Source organism: Pleurodeles waltl, chromosome 12, assembly GCF_031143425.1.
Source record: "Pleurodeles waltl isolate 20211129_DDA chromosome 12, aPleWal1.hap1.20221129, whole genome shotgun sequence".
NCBI lineage: Eukaryota > Metazoa > Chordata > Amphibia > Caudata > Salamandridae > Pleurodeles > Pleurodeles waltl.
Window position 1 is genome coordinate 56755695 of NC_090451.1, and position 18606 is coordinate 56774300.

At 40.7% G+C, this 18606-nt stretch overlaps 1 protein-coding gene across 1 annotated transcript in view; it reads left to right on the forward strand.

The window, feature by feature from the left end:
• The first annotated feature begins 8896 nt into the window (after window positions 1-8896).
• UPF1 (UPF1 RNA helicase and ATPase) overlaps window positions 8897-18606 on the forward strand; it is a 493404-nt gene continuing 483694 nt past the window's right edge. Inside the window, exon 1 of the mRNA XM_069215891.1 lies at window positions 8897-9422. Coding sequence (XP_069071992.1) covers window positions 9252-9422 — 171 coding nt within the window. The 5' untranslated portion in view covers window positions 8897-9251. The remainder of the gene's footprint in view (window positions 9423-18606) is intronic.

Consider the following 18606-nt stretch of genomic DNA (forward strand, 5'->3'; position numbering starts at 1 on the left):
ACTGGGCGAAATGTATTACATTGGCAACATTCACAAATTTCAGATTAGCCATAATTAGCGAAACTTCGCATTACATCATTTTAAGTACTTTTTCGACTGCAAGAGTCTGGTTTGTGTGCAAAATGTTGTCTTACTGAGGAGAAAGTTTCTGCTTGAAGCACTGTCGCTCGTGCTGCTCTTTTGCGTGCGGTACTCCAGATTTACAACATTTTGCTTAATTTCAGGCAATTCTTGGATAGAACATTTCACACACTCCTACGTAGATCAGAGGTAACATCGTGCTGCTGTTGCAGCTTTTTGTAAAATGTTCAGTGTCGGTATATGTGTATGTCTTACATGGTTGCTTTCTCTGTGACTCCAGTATTAGAGTAGGTGATGCAGCATCAAAATACGTTTTTTGTCTCTGACATACGTAGCATGTTTTCAGAATAGCCCAACAAACTGCAGCGGCATCATCCCTACAACTGTTTCCATCTTGACTTTCTTTCCACCTGTGGAATCTCTGCATTTGTCTTCAGAACTCTGCTATTTAAAAGTTATAATTAGCTGTTATAACAAGGTTTAATGTTTAACCATGTCCAGCACAAGGATCGGCAGAAGGACTTTAGTGGGTTAAAAGGCCTGCTACACTTGAGCCGCGGATAGAAGCGCGTGACATGGGGGAACTGCCAACAATGCTGCACACGAGATTGCAGATGACACAGATGATGATGGCCCCAATTAGTGATAGTGACACGTTTTTTATTGTGTCAGCCATGATGAAATGGCACCAGGTTTGTCTCTCTTTATGGTGCAGGTGAAGATCTCTGCTTTCATCAACAACAGCGTAACCGTGAATATTGAATCCAGATGCCCTTATGATTGTCTGAAGCGATGCTTTAAGCTATAGTCAACCAGGGCCTTCGATGTGACTGGTGAGGGAATACATATGTGTTGTTCCACATCCGGAATTACTGATACGTTGGGATCTGGTAATTTCCAGATGCAGGAATGAGAGAGCTTCTGACTTGCACCATGAATGTGCCCTTAATAAAGGGGGTATTACTGCAGGAAACAGTTACAGTATTGAATTCTGGCTTCAAAACTCAGTTTTCGGGCACTTTCTCACCTGGGACGTTTCAGCAGCTTTTAGGTAATGAAATGTCCATGAAGAAAAAGTGTGAATACAGTGTTCCTAATTCGAGCAGTACGTTTTATCAACAAAATCAACTATTCCTCAAGCTTGGAAGTCCGAAGACGAAGACTATTGCAATCAATACCACTTACTTACCCCTCTCAAAATGTCAGTTTCTTGCCTACCAAACTGCTTAAACCGGTTTTGTCCACCCATCCCCTACTGCTTCCACCAACCTGCTCCTTCTTTGATCTCCACCCTTTACTGCCTTTTTAATTTACCTTTTTTTAAGGCTAGCTTTTCTTGGAAACATGGCAACTCCAATATAATGCTGGGCTGCTCCGCTTGTTTAAGCGCGCTTCAACCTACTTGAACGTGTATTTCTTTTTTTATTAACACGCTAAATGGTGTCCTCTATCTTGAATCAGTAAATAAAAAATAAATAACATGGCGTATGCATGGTGATTGATGGGCATGCATGTTATCGCTAATGAGCGCCTGCTGACTGATGTGGGCGCCAGTACCGTTCTGACACGTACGACTATGAACGCATCCTACCTAAAGACATTTTTTCTTTTACTGATGCTGCACAGCATTGCAAAAAGCATTTTTTTTTTTTAATCATGCTGTCCAGCATTGCCAAAAGCCAAGTCAATATGCCTCAAAGGTGTGGCCTACTGACTTTTCCAATGCTTGTGCTATGTTGGTGAGTGCTGTTGATTAAGACAAACTGTGCCCCTCGTTCGATACTAAATGTAGCCCTACTTCTATATTTGAGGAATGTCCCTGTTTTTGGTTTTCAAGATCCATGTCACCTTAATTCATATGTATCTATAATCATGGTAGCTTGTAATGTATTATGTTCTGCACACAGTAAACGTACTTCCCTGATGACTGCACTTAATTTATCAGACCAGCCAGCCTGCTGGTACATAAGAAGTCAGATATTCATGAAGGTGATCACATTAAAATGACGGAAGGATAAACCGCCCTAAGAGGATGGTGCATACAAGAAGGTGACCCTACTGAAATCTATGGGGGTATGCTGCTTTTAAGAAAAATGAATATCAATGCAAAGAATGTAACAGTCACCAAATGATGGTGAATTTACATATTTGTTTAGTACCACCTACTGTACATTAAGGATATTGCAAGTCACGAGGAGTTCCATGACCATATAAAGTAGGGGTCTTCAAACTGGGGAGCGGGCCTCAAGAGATCTCAGGGGGGAGCCAGGCTCTGGCCAAAAGAAGCATTTATGCTAATAACAGGGCTTTGTTTGAAGCTAAATAAAATGAGCAGCAGTAAACTGCGCTGTAATGGGTCAACCCTTATATGTTTTGTCATTTATATGTAACCTGGAAGCATGTGTCAAAAGGGAAAGAAATCCAAATACTCTTCAAAATCCCCACCCTCTCTTCTAATGATCATACTGTGGAAACCTTTACACGTTAGGAAGGCCTGCCTGACCACAATAGTATGTTTGGCATCATGAATTTGATTACATTTTTAAAACAGTGACAGAACTTAATTACAATGTCCACTTTTATTTATTTAATAGATAAATAGTGAAAAACTCAGAGGGGAAGGATGATTTTTTTCTTACCTGGGGGTTGGTGTGGGGGGGGGGATAACACAGCATTAAAACGTTTGAATACCACTGATATAGAGGAACGGGACCAAAGGCCATGCTCCTTTATAAAGTTACTTAACTCTCTGGTGACTTCTAATATCCCTATCATGTAGGGCAGGAGGTACTTTATCCCTTTTCATACACTGACAAATCACCACCTTTCCCTCAAACCACTTAAACCCATGGTGTGTATCTGTTTCATAATAAAGAGAGAGCGTGTTTGCAAACATGAAGAATGAAAACAGAATCTATAGTGCTAAATGAAATACATCATAAAATATGAGATATGTGTTGCAATAATAGAATCAGTTTAACACAAGTCTTTTTTTAAGAAAAGGCACAGTAGCTCAGAATGTGTAGAAACATGTAGAAAGATTTTAACTTTTCTATAATTACCGTAAGAGTGCAAAAAATAAACATGTTTTCATATTTTCTTACTGCTTGTCCCTGCACAGCTAGAGAAAACAGAAGAGAAGAAAGAAAAGTCACATTTTGATTGTCTCCTTTGAGCATCTGCTTAATGCTTTATGCCTTGACCAGCCTTTCCCCTCAGCTGCTAGCAGCAGCATTGTGAGGTCAGAACTCACCTGTAGTAAGCTATTACAGTTGAGTTCTGATGTAACGTCCTTATAAGCAGCAACTGGGTGTGTCACAAGTTGCTGATTATTATTTTATATAAGTAATTGGGACTGGTTTTTACACAGGGATTACAGAATCCTGTGTATTATAAAAGTATTATTAGTTGGAAATATTTTGCATTCTCTTTTTTAGGTCAAAGCCTACCAGACTGTGCAGTTGTCTGGTTTGCTAAAGACATTTTGGGGACATTTGGAAAGCTTTCCTGGGAATGCATTACACCTACTGCTTACCATTGGCTTTGTGGTTTGTAACTCACATTTGTTTGCTTTCTTTTTGCTGGCTTTATTGGTTTTAGGTTGTCCAGCTTGAGTCTGTCCCTTCTGTTAAGCAAAGTCTGTTTACGGGGCCCCATGTATTCTTCCACCAGTGCTCCTTTCTGTAAACAGGACTTTAATTCTTATCTTGCCACATTTACTATATGTTCAGAGACAGCGGTCAAAAAACAGGTTTTGTCTTCTGCACGGCTTAATTTGTAAATAAAAATGTGCCGGTGCCCAAAGCCCTCCTCTTAAACACGCGGCTGCTGCAATTAAATCTGCAAACACGGAATACTGAGGCAGCGTAATCCTGAAGCTACCTCAGGCCTCTTCAATCCATTTAAAGCTGCTCCCTGCCCCTTCAGCTCACTCTTGCAGCGCTCCGTTTTCTCACATTGTGACGCTTTTTCGTTTTTCTCTTCCTCCATTTTCCCATGTGCGTCTTTTGCTCACAGTAAATGCTTAGGCAGAAAAATAAGTACTGGCCTTCAAACATAAGTGCTCCGCACTGGAAACAACAAACACAAATAAAGGACTGGTTCTTCCGAGGGAACTAGGTGTAAACTTCTTCTTCTCTGACTTCAAAGTAAGAAGATTTATGTGACAATCATGCTGGGCACATGGGGTATGCTGGAGATAGGCTATACAATGTTTTTTTTTCTAGCACACAACAAAATGTAAATGTCTGTAAATGAAATGTGCAGATATTCCAGAATATATGCAAATTAGAAAACCACAATCGAAGCACATTTTTTGGTAAATCTGAAATGAGGTGGAAATAAATATTTCGATACGATCAGATTGAATCAATACACTATGTGATGACATTTCCCCAAATTATCGTTTGTGCGCTGTATAGTTTCAAAAGTAAAACTGTATGTCTGTGCAATTGTAATGGTCACGTTAATTGAAAACATGTTGTCTGTAATGGTATCTTACTATGCATACCCCACTTAACGTCACTACACTCTACTCTTCACCACTCTGCGTCACTGCACTCTACTCTGCACCACTCCACTGTATGCCAACGCAGTCTACGCCACTCTACTATACACCACTTTAGTCTAGGCCACTCCACTCTACTCTGAAAAAACCTACTCTTAGCCACTGCACTCTATGCCACTTCGCTCAACGCCACTCTAACCTATACCACTGCACACTACGCCATTGCAATCTACAGTGCTCCACTCTATGCCCTTCTATTATGCACCACTCTGCATCACTGCACTGTAACCACTGTGCTCCAAGCCATTGTACTCTACACAATGCACTCCACACCACTTTACTCAAAATCAGTGCACTCTCTGCCACTGTTCTCTACGCCAATCTACTTTGCACCACTGCCACTTACTCCACTATACTGTATTCTGCAACACTATTCTATGCCACTGCACTCTATGACACTCTAACAGACACCACTGCACTCGTCACTGCACTCTATGCACCACTGTACTCCATGCCACTGATCTCTACGCAATGCTACTCTACACCACTCTACGACATTGCACTCTTCAGCTCTGACCTCTATACCACTCTACTCTGCACCAGTGCACTTTATGCCACCGCACTCTAATCTTCATCACTCTAATGATCTTTATGCCAGTGCAGTGTATGCCACTAAAATCTATGCCATTCTACTTTGTATCACTCCACTCTATGCTATTACACTTTACACTGCTGCACTGTAGGCCAATCTGCTCTAAGCCACTCTAATCTACTTTGCTCCATTGCGTCATGTAATACTGCACTTTATGCCACTTTACACAAACCCATTGTACTCTACTCTAAACCAGTGGTTCCCAAACTATTGGCTCCTGAGGACCCCCAATGAATCATTACTGGAAGCTGGGAACCCCAAAGCAATTTTTTTATTCAAATTTCAAACATTAAAACAGTAATTCACAAAAAATACACCCTCAAGAACACACCAAACAAATACTCAAATTACTAAAGATATAATTGTTTTATATTGAAAAAAATATGCCAAAAATGAAAAATGTTAATAGAAAGGTTGGCAATGCATCTCTGCGACTAACTTTTCAACGTTTGGTTTTATTTAGGAAAGTTGAATCCTCGGGTCAGGTTCTACATTTCCCAAGCAATTTCTGTTTTTATTTTATAGGTACATAAAATCGGAGAAAGCTTTTTCACATAAATATGTGGTGGCGAAAGGAAGTAAAGCCATAATGGCCTCTCATCTCTCCATAGCCTCTCTGTCACACGTAATACATTTGTTTTATAACACCTCTCATACCAGTGTAGGGTGTCGGAGCACTTTATAGGAGAGTACAAGGTGTAGGATTCACATGTCATCCACACTTGTATGCATTTTCTAAGAGTGTTTGGTCTGGAGAAACACAAACTCAGGATACAGAACACAACACAGTGGTTAGCAACTGACTTTCATAATAAGAATGTATTTATACGCAAGCAAACTTTAGCAGCATAAGGAAAATGAAAGACTGGGAATGAAAACAACTTTCTAATTTGTGCCATGCAGTTTGCATGCAGCTCTTAATGGCAGTTCATAGCTCACTGTGCCAGATTACAATTGTAACTTATGAACTGTACAATAACAAAAGAATATCATTGACAAAAGGAGTAACCAACTGTGCTATGCACATAAAATACTGTTCTTTGCATGATACACATTCTTTGAGGCAGGCATATTAACCATCTGCGCTACCTTTGAGTCAAAGCTGCCACTAGACAAAACTCCCATCTCTCTCCAGCAAGTACATTAATCACTAGAGTTATCTTGCCGGTTTTATTTTTGCCTGAAAGCTGCTGGATGTACAAAGAACTTTGCAGTGCTTTTAAAACTGCTGCAGAGAGGAAGCAATAAATATAAAAACATGCATGTGTTTGTTAAAGAGTCCCCAGCTGGAGAAGTGCCTTCCTCTCAGCCTAGGCCTGTGGACCCCTTAGGAATTTGCCACAGACCCCTGGGGGTCCGCAGACCACAGGTTTGGAACCACTGCACACTACCCTGCACCACTCCACTCTATGCCACTTTATTCTGTTCTGAAACAATCTACTCTATGCCACTGCACTCTGTGCCATTCTGCGCGACTATCTATGCTGCGCCTCCCCACTCTATGCCGCGCCTCTCCACTCTATGCCACTCTACTCTGTACCTCTCTATTCTATGCCATTGCACTCTATGCTGCTCTATACTACTGCACTCTGAGCCACTCTGAGTACACCACTGTACTTTAAGAAAACCCTACTCTGGAACAGTACACCCTCCCCCGCTCTAATCTGCACCACTGCACTGCAACTTGCACCAATCAATTCTTCTCTATGCCACTCTACCTCACTGCACTCCAAGCCAATGCACTATATACCACTTTACTCAAAACTAGTGCACTCTACGGCACTGCACTCTGTGCCAGTCTACTCTCTACTACTGAACTTTACGCCATTATATTCTACTTTGCAACACTCTGTGCCACTTCATTCTAGTCCATTCTGCAACACTCCAGGACACTCCACTCTGACACTGTGCTCCACTCCGATACCCCACTCCATTACCCTCCATGTTATGCCCCTCCACTCTATAACCCTCACTCTATAACACTTCACTCTAGGCCACTCTATGTTATGCCACTTCACTCTACTCTAATCCACTGCACGGCACTCCGACACTTTACTCCACTCAATGACACTTTACATCATTCTACGCCATTACGGTCAACACCACTTCTCTCTACGATGCTCTACGCAACTACCTCTATGCCAGCCTCTCCACTACAGGGCACTGTGTATGCCACGCTACAACACTCTATACAACTCCCTCTATCCCACCATTACTTTACTCCACTCTATGCCGCTCCACTCTGCTCTATGACACTCAATGCCACTCCACTTCCTCTACTACACTACAACGCTCTATGACAATCTACTTTGTTCTATGCCACTCTACTCCGCTCCACATTACTTTACTACACTCTACCCCACTCTAGGACACTCTACTCCAATCCAGTTAACCCTACAGCACTCACCTACACTACACTCAACAAGACTCCACTTTACACCCTTACACTTTATTACACTCTCCTCCCTGCACGACACTCCACGACACTCTATACTACACCATGGCACTGGCAGGCCACTTCACCCTACTTCAATCCACACCACTCTCCTTAATGCCGCTTTGTGTTATGCATACTGAACAGTATCCACGCTGCTGTATAACAGGACCTATTGGCTTTGCCAATGCTTGTTTCTAAATTTGTGTACCCTAGAGTCGACAAAAGTGACTGAAACATAAGCAGATAGGGAATCACCTCAACCATCCTTGGGATAAAACCAGGCCTTAAAAAACACACGTGACCAGGTATACAGGTATCCACCCACCCGACCCGCACCTACGTGTGCACGGAACCCACAAATGGCCACCGCCAACGTGCGTACGGCATAGAGTTCACGGACGCCCCCGTCCCTCGTTTGTTTCTATTTTATAAACGTACTGACAGGTAACCGCGCGCAAAGTGTATCCATCACAATAAACTAGACAGAGCCTACACGAAGTAGACACAAGCCTAAAAGAGCAGACATGTTGTAGTAGGGGTAGGTTTGTATCTATGCACGTTACACTCTGAAATGAGGATTATTTGCTAACAGGTGTATTATATTTAATCCAAATAATTTACCTTTCTTGAGTGTATTTAGACAAGAACTTTAAAAAAAATGAATTAATGCAAACGGATTGAAAATATGTTTCTTCAAAACAGATTACGTTTATTATCTTGTCGGAAAGTCAATTAAGGCTCACGTGGACATCATTTTTATTTTGCTTTTTTAAAGCGTCAGAGTAAAATACCGGAAATTAGAAGTTCAATGACAGAGAAAGAAAAGAAGGGCCACAACACCATGCTGACGCTCTGTTGACGTTAAGAACTAACGCACCTTTAGCCCCCATTGTAATGTTTAGCTTGTGATTCCTGTTTAACACAATCTGTACCATATATAAAAAATAAAATCAACAAAAAGTTGATATGTGATAAATAGTTCCATTAAAAAATACAAGCGTGTAGGTAGTCAAACAAAGTTGTTTAAAGTACGTTTTTTCTCCTTCAATAGTGCATTTATCTTTAAAAGATAAGCTACAGATACTGTGTTTTTTATTTTAATTATTTCTTGTTTTTTTGTTATGTTACTGATCAACGCTTTAGGTACTCCCACCACTTCAAGGTGGCGCCTCGGTTCGCTTCCGCGCAGCTCTTCAGTGACGACAGTGTCGGCGGTGACGCCGTGTGACACGGAGGACGCCGCAGCGCGCCTTGTCACTGCCACTTCCTGCGCGGGCCGTACTCTGCCGTCAGCGCTGTCCGAGCCCTCCTGCCGTCTCTCTCTGCCGCCTCCACCCGTTGGCTGCTCGCGACGCTTTCAGGGGTTTCCTTTCAATCTTGCCCGGGGGTTCTGTGCCGTTTCTTCCTCGAGAGCCTCCGCGCCCTTCACTCCGGGCCAGCGCAGGCCGCGCCGGACCCACCAGAGGCCTCTTTTTTTCTTCTTTTTTTTTTTAAAGGCTCCGACCTCCGCAGGGAGCAGGCCGGGCGAGCTCTCCACCCTCCTTCCGCACCCCGAGGACAGGCCCAGCCGCAGCATGAGCGTCGAGGCGTACGGACCCAGCTCTCAGACCCTCACCTTCCTGGACACCGAGGAGGCCGAGCTGCTGGGCGCAGACACCCAGGGCTCCGAGTTCGAGTTCACCGACTTCACCCTGCCCAGCCAGACCCAGACTCCGGGGCAGAGCCAGAACCAGCTGGACGGACAGGTTCGTGAGTCCTACCTGTCACCTCAGTGCACTCCAGCACTCCTCTCAAGTGTTGTCCTGCTGCCCTCTTATGTCCCATTTCATGAATATTTTATGTTTTTAGCAATATTGTTCATTTATTTGAAGCTTAAAGGCCACCCGTCTTTCTAGGGAAACCCCCAAAATGAACAAACTTTACAATTTGTTTTGGTAATAAATATTGTTTAAATTTGCTACCCTCCACTTCCACAGAACTTTTTGCCTGATTTTTTTTTTCTAAGGGTGAGCAGAATGTCTATCAGTATCTACCTGCTAAATACTTTGCTTTTTTTATACAGTTTTATCTCACACTTCTGCTGTTTTTATGCGATTTAAAAAACACATTTCCATCACCCAATGTATTGTATTCAGTTTGCCGATCTCAGGGGGATGGAAACCTGATTTGCCATGATTTGAATCCAAGACCTGCAAAGCATCACTTTCTGTTAGTGATGAACGATCACTTCACTGAACAATCCACTGAAAAAAGCAAGGTGTTTATTTAAGACATTTAGAGTTGCGATAGGAATGAGAGGTTAACAATTTCATGAGAAGATCCGTTATTGGGTAATTTCGGGTTTTGTGAGAGGTTGGAACGGATATCTGGGTTAATGCACAGGTACCTGGGTGCTCAGGTAGTTCGGTCAAGAACTTGAGATGAAGGAATTTGTTTCTGGAATGCTTATAAAAAGAGAGACGTTTTATCAGCAATAAGCAGTTTTGTTAACCTCCCTTTTGGCAGGGGGTCTCTAGGATGCATTCATCTTGAAGGTAGTTTGTTCAAGAAAAGTAGATGGGCTTGTCCAGAAGAAAGCAGGGTTATTTCACAGATCGATGGCAGCTATTTGCTTTTAGGTGAGAGAAACGGCATTCCACTGAATAAAAGTAATGCGGGCGAAATTATAAAGTGTGCAGGTATCCTTGCTGTTTCGTTCAGGCTAATGTAGGCCATTCCGAAGCAGATGTAATGTATCCCCCATCAGACCATTTTTTTGCTTCAAATAACTTATTAGGGCTACATATTACACTTTTACCATTTCTAAAGCAGTATAAATACAAAAATTGTTCCATTCATCCTCGGAATGATGGGCACTGCTTCTACCTTACCGGGAGTAGAAATTCGGCCTGCAGATCACTGCTTTGTCAGAGGCGAGTTCCTTTGCTAAGAGCCATCTTGCTGGTAGGTTTAGTTATATGCACTTCGTGACTTAACCTGTACTCCTCAATTATTCAATATAGTTTAATGGTCACTTTAATATATTTTTTAAATATCAATATTCCTTTTTGAAACCTTTAGCTACTACTAGGAGCTCAGAAGATGACTAAAACGTGAAAGCACATTTCTTAATAAAGTAGTAATTATACACTAACGTCATAACTGATTGCTGTACTTATTTCAACTCGCATTGTTTTCCAGACCTTTCATCATGATTTACTTGTTAAAGTGTTTTAACACCCAAGGGGATTCAAAAGCTCAGTTAATTTAAAATTGGGTGAATATGGGTTACTTAGTGCGTAGTTCTTACAAAACGTATTCAGCCTAAAACGAAGCCTGATCCACATAATATGGACTTTGTAAGAACCTTTCGTTGACTCGTTTTCCACCTGTGACAAATCAATTCATGAGCTAAATGTTCAAGTAAAAACCTGTGAGCAAAATGAAATGTCTTACAGTAAATGTTAAAGGCGAAAAAACATTGCAGTGTAAAGTGCACACTATTGTAATGTTTGTATTGTTTTACAGAAGAACACATTGGTGTTGTCATTAGGCTTTTTAAGTAAAGAAATAATGTGCTGTCTTAGAAATGTGTGTGCCATTGTAATAAAAGTTGCAAAAGAAGGAAAAAAAACAACTTCTAGCGCTTCTATAGGCCGACGTGGAACTCCCTGTGAGTACTGCAAGAACGTTCTCTTGTAGCCAGTAATTGTTAAATGCGTATGGTTGTGTTTAGCAGCGTGTATAGTATCGTTAAAGTCAGAGTACATAAGCAAAAACAGTTTTGTTAAAAACGTAGTTCATTTTCCGGCTCTCATTCAGCGTTAAAAGGCTATATTATAGTTTATTTCTCAAGGTATTAAAGAACAATGAAGTGATTGTTCTCTCTGTTAACACGATTATAATTCACATCGTTGTCTAATCAAATATTTCTATAGAGGCCTACTGTTCACGATACCCTCATCGGGGACTAGAACATGCATGCTGGGTGTACTGCCTTAGCGCCTTGTGAAGGACACTGATCTCTAATGCATGATGATATATTTTCTTCACATCCATTGCAGCGTCAAAAGGCAATCTGCTGGCCAAGCAAGAGTTCATCTCAACAGTATTAACCATGCTTTTATCCTCTGCAGATAATCCTGCATGCCTCCTGCCCAAATAAGTTTCCTACACCTATGTCAAAGAAGCCATCTGACTGTGTCTCTGCCGATCTAAATAACTATACTTGCTAAGCGTGTTCCCTTTGCACCACTTCTTAGCGTTCAAAAGAATGTTCCACATGTCCACCTCCTTGAGTGTATGTATAGCTTGATAGGTTTACTTAGCTATTATTAAAAATGCTCTCCTTCCTCGAGGCTGGGTCTTGTACCTATAAGCAGAACAACAATCCATAGTCGCAGAGTTCAGATTTGTGGTGTGACATGCTCTGCGGGCAGCCATAAATCAGTGCAGTTACACATGCTGCGGCAGGCACTAAGAGACCACACAATTGGTAAACGCCTCATAATTAAATCCTGATAGTATTAAACAAATTGCTTTCATTCTGCGTGGCCAGAGTAAGCGCCACATAAACATCCCACAGCTTCTGTATGTATTCAGCAGTGTAAATTGCACCTACATAAATGGAGGTCTGTTTTATTGTACCCTTGACAGCGCAAGTCACCCAGTTGCCTTTTTATCCTCAATTTGCCCCTTACCGTCCCCAAATTTTTCTGGCTACTTCTTGATATATAGTTCTCAGCGAGTTTGAAATATAAGCAACTCCTAGTTGACTGTTCTGCTAAATAGCTCAGTGTTTGTTTTAAGATGCATATCTGTGTAGATGCAAAATGTGCATCTTATCACTCATGTAAATGCTGTGAAGTGGGCCATTCCTGTAAATGGGAAGTTCAGTAGATTTTTTTTTTTTAAACAGTTTTTTTTTTTTACTACAGTAGGTCCAAGTGCTCACTTGCCTGATGTGTCAGATCAATCAAAGGCACTCAGTCTTTTTTTAATGGAAAACTTTAGGGTTTTAATGTAACGTTTTTCTCATGCCTGATTGTTCCTTACACGCCCTAAAACCGCAATTCCAAACTGGTTGAAGCTAGGAAAGCATGGTAAATGTGGTTTGTACTGAGACATATTGTGTCTTATGACACTGCCCTTGATTCCCATATGAGTTCAAGCATGTAGTTTTGTAGGAAGTGTCAGTTTATCGGATGCCCTAGCCTAGACAGTTTCGTTCTGATGCTGGAGTTCCCAACTTGCTGCTACGGCTGGTCAACTATGAAATAAGTCTCTCAGCTGTTGGCTTTATTCCTTGCAGTCTTATATGAATTGAGTGCTGGCTATTGATTACATTTTGGAGAGTGCATGAAATTGATTAAATGAAAACAGTGAGGCAAGATATTGAATACAGCGAGTCTGTATTTGCATTTTAATTAGGATTCGCACAGGGTTTTAAATGGAAGATTGTCTATTGTGAATGACAAAATAAGGTTACTTGCACAACTATAAATGATCCTCAACTTCATAAATGTATATTTAAAAAAAACCCAAAAAAACTATAAATGGAAGTTTGTACGTTTACAGTGTGTAGCATATTAATTCTACATAGTATTAGGTGGTTGTTGAATTCATGCTCCGTATGTAGGATTTCACTTGAACGCACTTTGTTTATGCGTCAGTCTAGTGTAGGTTTGGTTTTCTTAGTGCAACTGAGAACACTTCTCCAATTTGCCTCATTTCTTGTAAGGGACAGTAACCCGAGCGGGGCCTGGTTATGGGCTATGTGTCATGCTGAAAGCTTGAGTTACCTATTGTTGCCAGGTTGCTAAGTTTACACCACTTCATGTTGGGAGGCTGTATCCATGCAGCTGTGACACTAACTGGAATGGACTGCAGTTTTTTGATGCTGGCTTTATGACCATTTAAAAGGAGAGTAAAACAACACCAATAATGTGTGCTGAAGCGTCCATTATTTTTGCCTACAGAACTCTGCAGCAGTATAATTTAATATTTTCTTTTATATGGCTCTTGTTTTGTTCCCTAGAGTTTTGCAACTCAGTGAAAGAGTAATAAAACGGGTGTATTTCCGTGTCTTCCTAATTTCCTTTGATTAGGATTACATTTAATTTGTTGATCATTTTTTATAAAAAGGTAGTACCTGGTTAACATGTTGAGGTCCTGCATGTAGAAAGTTAGAAAGCTTCTATTTTTAGGGTCGAGCCTGCGTTGCATGCGCTCGCGCATGCGTATCGTAGTGAGACGCTTTAGTTATTAGAAAAGGGCTCGGAGCCCTGTCGACGTCACCTCAGTGTGTTTCATTGGTTCGTGGGCTTGCCTAGTAAAATCTGCTTGCTTTCATTAGTGGAAGGCATGCACACGTCATGCCTTTTCCGGTGGTTAGCCCTCCTCGAGCGCAGCAACCAAGTACAGAAAACATGCGAGGCTCGCTGTTTTCTGTCGGATCGTGGACTACTTTTTCTCTATTTTCCTAGCGCGATTTCCAGTGGCAGAAGTCGAGCGCTTTACACAGTTAATTTTGCTTTTTCGGGTTACGTACATAAAAGCACTTTTGCTGATAGATGAAACATCGGGTTAGGAGTTTACAACGCGATCAGCTCTAACATGAGCAAATGCGAGACCCGTTGCATTGCAAATGCTTGTTTGTGTAGTTATTGGTCTTCCTCATGTGGAAATGTCTTCCCTTTGTTCCATTAATAGAACATATACATTATAACATATTTGTGATATTTTGGACATCTCCTTGGTTTTTAGTAAAATGCCCCAGTTTAATTTTGACATTTATGGGGAAATAAAAAAAAGTCCAAATACTGTGGAAAATTAATCTTTGAAATATATGCAAATGAAATCATTAATTTTAGTAAAGGTAGGAATTCTGCAAACTTTGTTTTCAGCAAATGTCTGCTCTGTGTTCCCCAACACCATAGGCACAGAAGATTTAGTCACACAAGATAGCATGTGATTCACTGTTTGGGTGTATTGAGTAGAGAGAGGCTAAAATTTAAACTATGTCAAGGTCTTGGTGATTCTTTTATCCAGAACTTTTTGTCACAGTGCTTAATGGAACTCCATAAATGTTTTATAGCACATTTATAATTTTAGCGGAACATCAAAAAGATAATGTAACTGCTTATTTGGTGTATGTTTGGGTCTCTTTGGTGCGAACCTAGAGAAGGGCCTATAACACATTTGCAAAAGTGCTTTTATGCCACATGTTTCTTATATATGATCTGTGCGCAGTGCTGATGGAACAGTTACATATTGTAGAAATCAGTGCCATAGCCCAACAAGGCAGAATGTTAGGGTAACTAGATGTAGCTGTATAGGATCTTTCAGTTTGTAAGAAATTATTTCACTGTGCCAGGCACCAAAAAAAAAAAATTGGTGACAATATGGATGATTTTTCTTTTTAAGTATCGGGTAATCTTTGGTTCTTTAAGTCTGTTTGCAGATTTAATCATGATAAACATCAAAACCTGGAGAGGAAAACAATTCTTATAGAATTGTCATCAAGGTCACCTCAATAGTTCTGCTACATATTTTAATAAAGATTCAGGTTGGAGTAAATTTTAATTAGAGGGTAAATATTCTTGATATTGACTTGTGAACTCTTCATTGTAGCATGAACGTTGCAGACTATATTCTGGCAAAATTGACATTTCAGTCGCTTAGTGCTAACTCCTGACATTGCCTAAGGCAATTGCATAGTCAGAGTGTGTATGTTGGATGAAAGAAACAGTGGATCATAAAAGTAAAGGCTTCACTTGTTTTTATTGCTTTACTACTTGTATATTTTGTAGGCTTTTCCTTCCAGTATAGGAATGTGACATTTCTTTGTATATCTGTTTTCTTTGACTGAACAATATATCACTGTAAAAAAGATATTTGAAACATTTCAGGAAGTTATAAAAATGTAGACTCCTAAATCTTGTGCAATACCTTCAAACAGCATGGATACTTTAATTTGTAATTGCATATTTATAATTATTTTCCCCACACCTAAACGTTGCTCAAGAAGGTGGCATATACAGTTAGAATTAACATCCAAGCAATCCATTTCTCTTTTCCCTTTTAGGAGACCCTAATGCCCATGACCTTTCTCTCTGAATGCTGGTATTTAGCGAACAAGATTAGTTCAGTTTTTACTATGTTTATGGTAAATAAAAGCTGGGAATACATTTTACTGCAATACAGCGTACAAATCAAATGTCCCATATTCCTTATTAAAAAAAAAAACACACACACTTTTTTGCAGTCATCCACCAAAAAGGATTCCCACAAGGATTGATGAGTAGCACTAGAATGGTTTTACCTTCTCTACCTAAATTGAAAGGTGACATCAGTGTTAGTCTGTCTTGTATTGTAGACATTAATATTTGACACTTCATTTTTTAAAGCTTATTGTTAAAAATCTTATTTACAGTTGATAGTTTCATAAATAGGTTATTAAAGGTAAGTACTTTTCATGCTTAGTGCACAGTGTGCATGTACATCACATCACATTCAAACTATTATAACCTTCAGATGCATCTCTTCAAAACTGGTTCCAGAAAACGCTGTTAATCACTGGCTGGTGTTTGTGGCAGTCACACTTTCCTCCTTCACTGTGGGGAATGAGTGTTAGATTTGACATTGTGATATTGCTTGCATTATAAGTATGCAGTGCAACTGTGAGGAATTGGATGGATAGAAGCTTATCTGAAGGCAGATATCTACTTTCTATACTCTGATCTGCTTTTGAGCAATACAGGTATTTAGGAACATTCAGGTCGTTACTGCTTTCAGCAGTTTGTGGTAGTGTTCGTTTTTTTTCTTCTTGAAGATTTATGTGAAGCGTAGCCTAAAACTAGGAATTAAAAAGAAAAGACCACCTGCACAGGCCTTTTATCATGACCCGGTGGTTAGGAGAGTCGCCATTCTGCATCAGTGCTTTCCTTTCTGGGACTGTGTGTGAATGTCCAGTTAAAGGAGAATGTGCCTCTTACAAGGATGGTGTCGTAGACAATCTTGTGTGAGGTACATGCCTTTTTATAGGTAATAGGTGTAAAGTATAATAGCCAAATTGTGGTTCTGTGTGTCTGGGTGTTGAAATTGTATGGTGGCCACGTTCTTAGGTCACTAATTTCTGTGGTTAGTTAGTGAGGGGGAGTTAAGATTCAGTCTGCCAGAATAAATTAGGTGCACAGAACCACATACGTTGGGGCTGCTCATTTGATGGAATCCTAAATGTGGCACAGACTTTAAGATTTAGAAGGCACTTGAATAACTTGTGGCACAAGCTAGAGGCTGCGTATGTAAAATCTCCCAGGTTCCTCACTTTCATAAAGGGGGTTGGCGAGTCTTGTGGTTTCTAATGCCAAATAGTAGTGGAACACTCCTTTATTTGCAGACAGCTTATTTGTCAATGTTTTAGTAGAAGAAGAGCAACACATCAGCCAAGGTGAAGGCGGATGTACAGTTCTATTAGACAAGTGGTTGCTATGAATCTCTTTTGAGTTAAGGTAAGGTATGCAGTGAAGTCACTTAACAATAACTGCTCATCTATATATTGCAGCCCCCATAATTCTTTTGTCCTTGAACAAAAGATCCAGCAATTGTTGTCAACATATTGACATCTCCAAAGAAATGTGCATTTTCCTCAGTGACCATGTTTGTATTATAAGGTTTAGTGACCAAAGTGAATGATGTATATCTTTGAGACAATAGCTATGGAATTTTGTAGGAAGCTTCCATCAGAGGTGGAGGGGGCCAAGAGAGGCTGAAGGAGAAGGTGTAGAATTTGTTGGAGATACAGGAAATTTCAGCCCAAGATGCTACCTTGTACTCTGATGTTCAGAATCTGTAGCAGTATGGGGTGATGTTTGGCATCAGTGCTGGAGGAGACCTCCAATAGCAGGAGAGTGGTTACAGTTGTTCACAGTGCTTCCCTATATCAGGTACCTGTTATCTTTGAGGAATGACATGAGTGAAGACTACTGAACTTTTGATTGGTTTGCCCATTGAAGGTTTGTTAATCATTGGTTATTACTTTGAAAGATCAACTATGTTGATTGCTTGTTTCTTTAGATCAGGGGTGTGGAATTTATTAAAATATCTACTTGTCCAGGGGACAGGTTGCTTCTCAAATCTACTTGTCCTGTAAAAAGATCTACTTGTCCCTTTGGTGCCATGTAGTGTGGCGACAAATTATGGCAGCAATCTCATTATGTTAGAGCTCTGATAATAGCCTCTCTGATTATGCCAGGGCTACTACCATAGTAGGGCTTGAATACTTGCAGTTTCAATCCCTACTGTAGCAATTTCCTTATTTTGCCACCTTTCTGCAGATCTGCATACTGAGGCTGGAGGAAGCAGTAAGCAATAATTCCAGGGCTGGAATTCCTTTGAGTCTGCAAACCTACTAACCTGCATGTTTTAAAGATTTTCACCAGCTTCTCTCTAATATTTTTCCATAATAAGAAAGGTTGGACATTTACTCCTGACAATGGCAGATTTAGAACTTCTTCCAGGGTTGGGAAGAAAGTGGCTGGAGGGAAAATGAACTTGCAAATGCTCAATAGATTTTCACATGAGCAAATCTACACTTGCGTATTTACCCATGCTAAAATACAGTTCACAAATATTTTATAGGGGTACGACTTATACCATGGGTGCACTTTTGTGACTTTCTTTAAGAATTTGGGGCCACATGTAGGTAGGTTCAGATTTGCGACCCGCAAATTGCGAGTCGCAAATCCGAATGTAGGATGGTGTCCCTGACACCATCTGTGATTCGCAAGGGCTTCGCAAATGCCCACCTCATGAATAATCATGAGGTGGGTCGCAATTTGCGACCCCCTTGCGAATGGCGGCCCTCACAGGGATGGTGGCCTGCTGGAGACAGCAGACCACCATGTCTGTGACTGCTTTTCCCCATGGGGACCCCTTCCCTTTTGCAAA